Consider the following 9090-nt stretch of genomic DNA (forward strand, 5'->3'; position numbering starts at 1 on the left):
AAAAAAAAAAAAAAAAAAAAAAATAGACAACCCGTTTGTTTTGGATATAGATTATCTCAGTGCACACTTGTTATCAATGATACATATCGTCACAATTCCTCTCCCTGAAAAACAAAATATAGCCTACCGATATTTTGCAAATCATTGCCGACAGGTTGAGGCAAAAGTTGTTCTTATAATCTCTTTAAATTTACTACACTTGGTTTATTAAAATATATTATATAAGCGCTAATCGTCAATCATCTTTATTTCTATGTTGCTGCTTACTGATTGACAGCATCTAAAGCTTGTTTAAACATGGACATCAACTTTTCTCTATCTTCTAATCCCACGCTCACTCGAACCAAGTATCGAGACACTCCATACTCGTTCGCCCAGTCTAACTCTGTGTAGTGTGCAAGAATGGTATATGGACAGGCCAATGTGAAGTTGGTTCCTAATGATGGCCCCTTTGCACACTTAAGGTTGTCAAAGAATTGTGCTGCACTTCTTTCGTCCTTTAGCAGAACTGAAAACAAGCCTCCGTAACCAGCATCTTCTGTCTTGTGCTTTACCGCATCATAATATTCTCGACACACATACTTGGGATAAAATACCTTTTGAACTGCAAATACCGAAAAGATGAACAAACATGCTACATGACTCGATTGTGCATTTACCTTTCTCATGTGACGCCAAAAAGTCACACAGAGCTTCAGCATTTTGGTTGATAATCTTTGACCTTTCTTTAAACGTGCGAGAGTTACGTTCAAGAAAAACAGCGTCCTCAGACCAGACAAGGTCTTCATAATCGTGTTTTAAAGCATCCTTAAGCTGCTTGTAATAGGCGCTCTTCGGATTAAGTACCAAACTTCAATAGAGAGTGAGCTCATATTATCGTTAACGTACAAAGCCGCTTACCTGCCGCCCATGACGTTCGAGTCACCCGAAAAGACCTTTGTCAAACTACTAACGACCACATCTGCCCATGACAAGACATCAATATTACAGAAATTACCAATCGTTTCATCCACAACAATTAAGAAACCGTATTGATCAGCTAAACTTCGCAGTCGCTTGAGGTTGGGTGACTTCAATAAAGGATTTGAGGGCAGTTCACAGAACAAACTCAACACTCTTTCTCCTGCTTGAAGCCGTTGTTCCATTTCGTCTATACATTTGTCCTCACCCAGACCATAAAAATGGCATCCAGCTCCCCACTTTTGCAAAATCTTGAGTGTGTCTGTATACGGGAATCTATGTCAGATGCATTAGAATGACAAGATTTCGATACTGGGGGCCAACTTACCCAAAACAGACACTCTTGAGCGACGCATCGCCGATAGCCATGGCATACTGATGCGCATGGAAAATAGCACTCATACCACAAGGGTACAGATACACATCCTCCTCTGATAACCCTTGAATACCACGCTCGCCTGTCAACTGTCGTTGTTCCTCGACATTACTTGTTGTCAGATGATCGTCCACGGAAACATCGGTTAAGATACCTGCAATTCGACGTTTCAGCGCAACCTTGGCGTTTTTTGCAAACTGAACCGGCAAGTTTCGGCCATATCGTTCTTCAAGATATGTCGTCTGCTCGCCTGACACACTTTCTTCCTCATGCTTGCTTTGCTTGGCATGCTTGCTACCGTAATGGCTCTGACTGCGTCCACCCAGTGTTAGCTTGGGCTTGATCTCTTGCTTTGTTGGTTCAGGGGTGTTTTGATTGCCGTCCAAGATGCTCAAGCAGTACTCCGCCATACGCGATGAAATGATGTCGCCCGAATGCTGCCAGAATTGCTTGGCGATGGGGAATGCGTCCTGCGGGAAGAGAACGATATGGATCGGCACGCGTTCGTAACTTTCGGGCGCGGCAATTTCAAATTCTGCGATACGAATAGTACCTAAAGGCTGCTGATAATACCTGTGCATAAAGGCTCGGCAACTTTCTGCTACCTTGTGCGAAGGGAAAAGCATACATGAATCGTTTGGTTTACCAAATTTGGCGACTAGACGAGCGCTTAACTAAGATCATGACATCTTAGTTAATGGTTGTTCACAAAAGTGGAGGGGGCTTACTTTTTGAATAAGAGGGTGAATGAAGAAGCGAGGATATCCACACTCCATTTTGGATGTCACAATAGGATTTCCTTCCTCATAATAAATGTTGTCTTGCCAAGTGGGTAGTGTAACAGAGACAGCATGTGGTGTATGCGCTGGAATAGCTGCACCAGCAGTTGTTGGTGGTTCAGGTAACCGTATCATGTTGAATAGTAGAGAGAAAGAGAGAAAGTAGAGGTAAATGAATAAAAATGATGCATTACATCTCATCTAGCTCGATTTAAACTCCATTGGCGAATAGAATGACAGTTGTGGATCACACAACACTCATCCGATTTTTGGGAAACACACTTGGTGCACTCCAAAATGCACCGCAAATTTCTAACCTCTCAATCTACTTTATACCGGTCTTACACTGGATGTCGCTCAAGGAGGCTTCCGTGAGTCTATGGGTCACTTGATCAAGTACTCTGTTTAACAGAACTATGTCAATTATATCATCACAAACATCTACACTACAATACAGTGCTAGCCTTTAAGTCAGCCTATGATACGGTTGATCGTAACATCATATGGAATGAGCTCTCTTCAAGCACACCAACACCTCTGTTAACCCTCTTATACAATATGTTTGAAGATGTTTCGGTCGAAGTGATTCTTAGTAACCATAAATCCTCTCGTTTTCATCCAAAAACTGGCGTCCTACAAGGATCTGTATTATCACCTTACCTATACTCAGTCTATATCAATAGCCTTCCAAATTTCTTACAACTAGCACCTCTCGTCGACACAGATTTTAATGATCCTCTCATTGTCGCTCCAAAGTTAAACTGCCTATTGTATGCAGACGATGTAGTTCTTATTGTTGATGCTGATTCATTGCAGTTCCTTCTTTCCAAATGTGAGGAGCATAGCCTTTCCTTAGGTTATCGATGGAATCTAAAAAGTGCGTCGCTGTTGATCCCAACCCTACACGTCAAAAATACTACCTCTACAATAGTGAACTACCCAACGAAGATTACTTCCCGTACCTTGGTGTTCTTATAAAATCCGGTGGTATTGTCGACAAATCAGCACTCTTACAACAAAACATTAACAAAGCACTTGGAACGATGAAACAACTTATTACCCTTGGTGTCAACAAAAATGGGTTTGATTACCTCCTTTCAACACGCTTCTATGCCCAGATAGCCCGACCACAACTGGAGTATGGTCTAGCAATTACAACCTTCAATTCACGAGAAATTCAATCTCTCGAAAACTGCCAAAACCAATGCATTCGGCAAATCTTCGGCGGACGACTCTTCACCTCTACCAAGGTAATGCTACACTAAACGAATTTACCAAACATGAAGGATCGTATTTCCATACTTCAAGCACAATTTCTTTCCAGGCTCTCCTTCTTACCAGACGATGCATTATTAACAAAATTGCTACCATACATACAATCACAATGTATCTCGAAATGGCCCCAACTATCCAAATCACCTCTATGGACATCATTCAGCAATGAATATTTCAAAACTATGTCTCATAGTAACTTCATTAGAAAACGAAGACAGTTTTTGATTGACAACCACCGTACGAAGCTCCAAGAAAAACATTCTAAACTTCTGCCTCACTGCCGTAATGATCTAATTGTCGACCCTATTCTTCGGGTATCAATGACAAGAAGTGAACGGTCTCGCTGCGTGCGATAGCGGCTTGGCTGGTTACCTCTTGGTAAACCCCAAGCCTGTCCCTTTCATCCAAATGAACTTTTTTCACGTCAGCATAGTTTTTCTTGTTTAGATATGCACAACCGCCTTCAGATGCCCAAATCTATTGACAATCCACTTTCCTATCTTTTGAACCTCTTACCACCAACACTCCTTATCAAGAAAGCGAGAAAATCAATCGATGCCTGGCTCATTCGTTGGCCTTCCATATGTGCAATATTACTCGAAATGGACTACTTAGCTCACTCTCAGTTCCCTGAAGCTTCAAACCATCTTGGTGAACCCTCTGTTACATTCAGCAAAAACTTTCAGATAGTTAGCTATTATCCCTAATACGTAATAATTTTACACTTTCCTTTTAATCCCAAAAAGGTTTTTCATTTCTTCTCACTGCGATCTGACCCGGGCAGTACAGCATGAGGATGGTATGTGCTCATCGGTCATTGAAAATTATTATCAAATAAATCATTCTTAATCGTGTGTACTGATTGATGTTTAAATTATTAGAATCATGTCTGTTTAATTGCCTATGATATAATAATAAAAAAGAGTTATCAACACTATCATTATCATTTTATGTTCATCTTGTGAGTGGATCAACAGATATTTATAAATATTAAAGCAAACTCCTGCAAAGCTTTCGTTTCGCTAAAAAGACAACTAAACTCGTTGCAGAAAAGAAATTGTGTATAGGATAAGATTAACTATATGCTTTATTTATGATTACAAAGTAACAAAAGGTTAAAATGTTTCTCCATTTATACATGAAAATGAAAGGTCTATTTTGAAAGATGAGAAAGAGATGTTCTATGATTAATTGTATTAAGTAATACAATAATAAATTACATATGCCTCTATTCCTTGAACTTATAACTCGTTAGGCTTGTTATATTCTTTCAAGTTGGGTTTATCTCCTGGAGCAATGCCAGGGGCAACACCAGGGGCCCCGGAATAAGAGTGATAACCAGCTTCTGACATATTACCAGAAACAGTGGTAGGCGATGTTGGATACATATTTTGGTGCTGTTGTGGTTGCATATAAGCCTGTTCATTATAATATGCATTTGTATCATATCCTTGTTGACCTGCACCGTATCCATAGTAACCGTAATTGTCTTGGTATCCAGCATTATCAGGATGGAAAGCCTCTTGGCTGTAACCACCTTGGCTGTATCCGCCTACTTGACTATAGCCCTCATGATAATCGTTATAAGGCTCACTAGGCACTGAAGCAGCTGTATTATACATGGGCTGAGGAGAATGTGGATAACGATGATTATCAAAGGGAGGTATGGGGGCTGCTGCTGCTGCGGCGCCAGCACCTACAGCGGCAGCGGATGGGCCAAAGTCATTTTGATTCATATCGATCGTGTAATCGTCTTTACCGTCGCCTCTCTTTCTCGATCGGCTAGTAAATCCGCCGCGTCGATTGATGAAGGCTATGAGACCACCAATTAAAGCAACGCCAACTAAAAAAAGTCTTGTTAATCATCAAAAAGCAGCCTTTGTTTTTAAAGTACTCACCGATACCACCAACAACGCCACCAACGATGGCGCCTGTATTAGTCGATTGAGAGCCAGATGGCTTTGGAGAAGGAACGGCAGAAGTAACAGAAGGACTGGCAGAAGCCGATGTTAAAGAAGGACCGGATGTAGAAGGAGTGCCTGTGGATGTTGCTTTAGAAGAACTCGATACAGAGGAAGAAGTTGCGGATGACGTAGTCGAAGCCGCAGATGAAGAAGAGGGGACAACTGATGATGAGCTGGCATCAGTGGTAGTGCTGGGTTGAGCAGTTGTTGAAGAGGGAGGTGGGTTTGATGTAGTAGGCTTAGCAGACGTGGTAGGTGCTGGATTAGATGTAGTGGGAGGATTTGTAGTGGTGGTAGGTGCTGGATCAGATGTAGTTGGAGGATCTGTAGTTTTGGACGTAGGAGGACTAGGTTGATCCTGTGTTGTCGTAGGGTCTGGTGTTGTTGTAGGCTTACTTGTTGCTGCCGGGTTGTTATCAGAAGAGGAACCCGATGAGACAGCAGCAGCGCTTGGTCCGTTTCCATCATTGTTTGATCGACTGGTCTGTGATGTGCGAGTAGGTTGGGAATCAGAGGTAGTGGGAGTAGGTTTAGAAGAGGTAATGGAAGTGGGTTGAGAATTAGAGGTAGTGGTAGGGAACATAGAAGAGTTAGAGTCAGTGGTTGGTTCTTTAGGAGTACGTGCCGACGAAGGGGCAGTCGATGTAGTTGCAGAAGCAGTAGAAGTGGTAGTAGTACTTACATCATCAGACTTTACAGCAGAACTTTCATCATTAGTAGCAGCTGATTTTCCAGCTTGACTATTACCAGCAGATGGCTCTGCTCTTGACGTGATATCTTGGATGTTTTTGCTTTCTGTTGTATTGGCTACACCATGTACAACCTGAAAACAAATATACAGTACGATCAATAAGTATGATATAAAAGATAAACGCTTCATTCTTATTGATATCCTGTCTTTAAAGAAAAAAAAAGAAAGAAGCAAAGAGAAGAAAGAAAGGGAAAAAATGAGTGGTCTTCTATTTTTACCAACTAGAATTTTTAGGACAAAAGCGTTATCATTTGTCAATCTGAGTTTTAGTTTCTTGGTAGTAAAAAAAAAAGGAACATGAAGTCAATTTTGCCTGGGTGCCTTTCCACGACAGCTTCTTTTTCAAAAAATAAAAGCAATATTAGTATTAATGCAACTACGATCATCAAATGTAGTGCTTATATATAAAGTCTCTTTGTCCATATTCTCTTTATTTTGCACTAAAAAAAACTAAACTAGCTTAATTTTGGTAAATTATCTGACTAAACTGGAAGATTTTTTTGAAAACAGGTGTCGGACTTTAGGCAAAATTTTATCGTGCAGTTGCAGAAATGGAGACTGAAAATGTGGTTCTGTGTTCTCTGAGCCAAGCTTTTTATAAATAAAAAAAGCATAAATAACACCACTGACGACATTAAATCATGCTGTCAACATTAGTTCTCCCTATAAAACCCACACGTATCTTATTTTAATAATGCTCTTCTTTTCAAAAACGAATATACTTTGCTTGCAGTCGACTTATTAGACTTTACAAATGTAAAGCTGATTATAATATGAAGAGCTTCTCTCTTCCAAAAGTATGTCATATTTGAACAAAATTATCGATAGCATGAGTATAGTTTATGATGCAAATAATACAATTTATCGTATCTGTCTCTAAAGCGTATTTCATAGAAGGATCTAAGGGAATATAAGAATGCTTTAAAAGTTGTTCTTGAAGAAGACGAAGAAAAGCCTACAGTTGAACTCCTTCAAGATATTCTTCGAGATTGATAAGCAATACTTTCTTATGCGCATGCTGATTAGTGTTCTAACTTTCAACCAAGCATTTTAAAGATCAAAATAACCCTTAAATCGGCAAGGCTCTTCAGTTTAAGAATCACCAATAATCCAGAATATGAGCAAGGAATTTGTTTTGAAATAGTTGAGCTGTTATTTAGTTCTTCCAAGATCTTGTTTGGAAGATTTTTGGGCCCTTCTCTTGATTTGTCAAAGTTGAGTTTTCTTGACATTTCCTCAATGATTTGCTCGACTTGTTCCCTTGTAAACAATTGCTCAGGCTAATCACTGTATACATTAATACTACGATGGGTGACACGAAAAAGATCTGAAGAAATAGTATCAAAGACAGCATTTTACATTATATATATATTTCTGAAAATAATAAAGGGCGTGTAAGAACCTATTACTACCTTATCAGAACCTGAAACAGAGGCAACAATGATTGGAACAACTATACCTTCCAATGACGACCATTTTTCAAAAGATTGTGATTAATGTCATCCGAAGTCAACCTTTCTTTTGAAAGATTAGAGCATGATTTCGGGCGTGGACCAGTGTTCATGATGCATACCTTTTAAAATACAGTGCACCTACGGCTTCACAGCGTTTATTGTAATGAATTCGGAGCTGCCTCCAACGATCGTACCTGATAACAACTGTGGCGCCGCGGATCGATTTTGTGGAAAAGGAAATCAGTCCTAGTTAATTAATAAACTATGTTCTGAATCAAACTCTATACGTTCTCTGCAGAAAAATGCTTCCTTATCTTTCTAAAAACCAATTAAAAAAAGAATCAACCAATCAACATCGCAAACACAATAGTACACAAATAACAAAAAGATTTACGATTTTTAACAAAACAGCAATATCAGAGTTTCAAACATGAGCCTCGTCTGTGATATGTTTCGAATAATAAAGAAGTGGTAAGGAAAATAGTTTATTATTACAAACATTCTCTTGTATTAATATGACTGCTATGTTCTGTTGCTATCCAAAAAAGTAGTCCTACACCTGCGAAGTAAAACTTTTCTCCTTTTCATTAGCAAAGAGTCATCAATAATTTATCTTCTAGGGTTACATAGAATTACTAACAGAATGCAATACTTCTCTCTCTTGTATGACGCCGTAGTCAACATCGTATCATGACAACACTCAATAGACTGAAACCTTTAATTAACAAACTGTCCAATAATAAGCCCCCGAGCTTCTTCTAGAGCTAAGCATATGGTAATAAAATAATAATCCGAGGTATCATTGTTAGTACAACCCAATGTATCCAAACAGTGAGTATTAGAGAAAATATGCATGCATATTCGTTACTTTATGATGTAAAAATTGTTTTAACGATCTGTGTCTCTCTTCTTTTCTCTATCCTTGTCTCCATTAGTATATTTGTCAATTATAAACGGACTTAGTACAATGCAAACTAATAGGGAGCAAAAAAAGCATGTATGACTTATTCGAACAAAAATGTTATATATCCCACGAGCTATGTATTACACTACAATGCTATAAATACTCGACGTAACATGGCCAATATATCTTCATGACAATTGGAATGAAAGCGTCAACTTTCTTCATCTACACCATTACATTTGAATTTTAGATAAGCGCTAATAGAACGGATTTAAAAATTACCGTCTATAGTTCATTTCATTTCCGCACCAACGATAAAGCTAACGGGCAGAAGAGAAGAGCATACAAAGTAACAGGTTGTATTACTCTTTCCGTATCTTTTTGCCCCCAGCAAACTAAAGCATCATAGTCGAACTGACCGTTATCAGGATAACCTCCAATATCCACAAAGATTGCCGCCTGCTGTCATGTTTGTGACATTTGTGTTATACAGTATTTCCAAGAGTAAAACTCGCGCTTATTAAATTCTAATGCCACGTTAACCATTGGTTAATTTCGCTTGCTGACAAACTAAATGTCGTGTATGCTCTCTGTTTTTCCTTCTTTTTTCTTTTTTTTTTTTTTTTT

The 9090-nt window shown here is 39.1% G+C and overlaps 3 protein-coding genes across 3 annotated transcripts; 1 reads left to right on the forward strand and 2 right to left on the reverse strand.

Annotated features, from left to right (window-relative positions):
• Window positions 1–180: 180 nt before the first annotated feature.
• Window positions 181–2265, reverse strand: RHIMIDRAFT_254433 (PLP-dependent transferase). Its single transcript, XM_023611093.1, has 5 exons — window positions 2065–2265; window positions 1289–2010; window positions 901–1236; window positions 660–850; window positions 181–604 (listed from the first exon to the last, which is right to left on the reverse strand). The coding sequence occupies exons 1-5, from the start codon at window positions 2248–2250 to the stop codon at window positions 264–266; spliced, it is 1776 nt and encodes a 591-aa protein (XP_023471343.1). The 5' UTR covers window positions 2251–2265; the 3' UTR covers window positions 181–263.
• Window positions 2266–2978: 713 nt separating this feature from the next.
• Window positions 2979–3380, forward strand: RHIMIDRAFT_243679 (uncharacterized protein; the record flags this gene model as incomplete). Its single annotated transcript, XM_023609974.1, has 1 exon — window positions 2979–3380. One exon carries the CDS (start codon window positions 2979–2981, stop codon window positions 3378–3380), a length of 402 nt encoding a protein of 133 aa, XP_023471344.1.
• Window positions 3381–4475: 1095 nt separating this feature from the next.
• On the reverse strand, window positions 4476–6262 carry RHIMIDRAFT_10210 (uncharacterized protein). The gene is made up of 2 exons (XM_023605125.1): window positions 5289–6262; window positions 4476–5233 (listed from the first exon to the last, which is right to left on the reverse strand). The coding sequence occupies exons 1-2, from the start codon at window positions 6232–6234 to the stop codon at window positions 4632–4634; spliced, it is 1548 nt and encodes a 515-aa protein (XP_023471345.1). The 5' UTR covers window positions 6235–6262; the 3' UTR covers window positions 4476–4631.
• Between the last annotated feature and the right edge of the window lie 2828 nt (window positions 6263–9090).

This window comes from Rhizopus microsporus (assembly GCF_002708625.1).
Source record: "Rhizopus microsporus ATCC 52813 unplaced genomic scaffold scaffold_1, whole genome shotgun sequence".
Classification (NCBI taxonomy): domain Eukaryota; kingdom Fungi; phylum Mucoromycota; class Mucoromycetes; order Mucorales; family Rhizopodaceae; genus Rhizopus; species Rhizopus microsporus.

Coding starts and splice junctions, on each gene's coding strand:
- RHIMIDRAFT_10210 (XM_023605125.1), bottom strand. CDS start 6,234: ATGAAGCGTTTATCTTTTATATCATACTTATTGATCGTACTGTATATT. Junction 5,234..5,288: donor TGGCGTTGTTGGTGGTATCG/GTGAGTACTTTA, acceptor GACTTTTTTTAG/TTGGCGTTGCTTTAATTGGT.
- RHIMIDRAFT_254433 (XM_023611093.1), bottom strand. CDS start 2,250: ATGATACGGTTACCTGAACCACCAACAACTGCTGGTGCAGCTATTCCA. Junction 2,011..2,064: donor TTCACCCTCTTATTCAAAAA/GTAAGCCCCCTC, acceptor TCATGATCTTAG/TTAAGCGCTCGTCTAGTCGC. Junction 851..900: donor TCGAACGTCATGGGCGGCAG/GTAAGCGGCTTT, acceptor TCTCTATTGAAG/TTTGGTACTTAATCCGAAGA.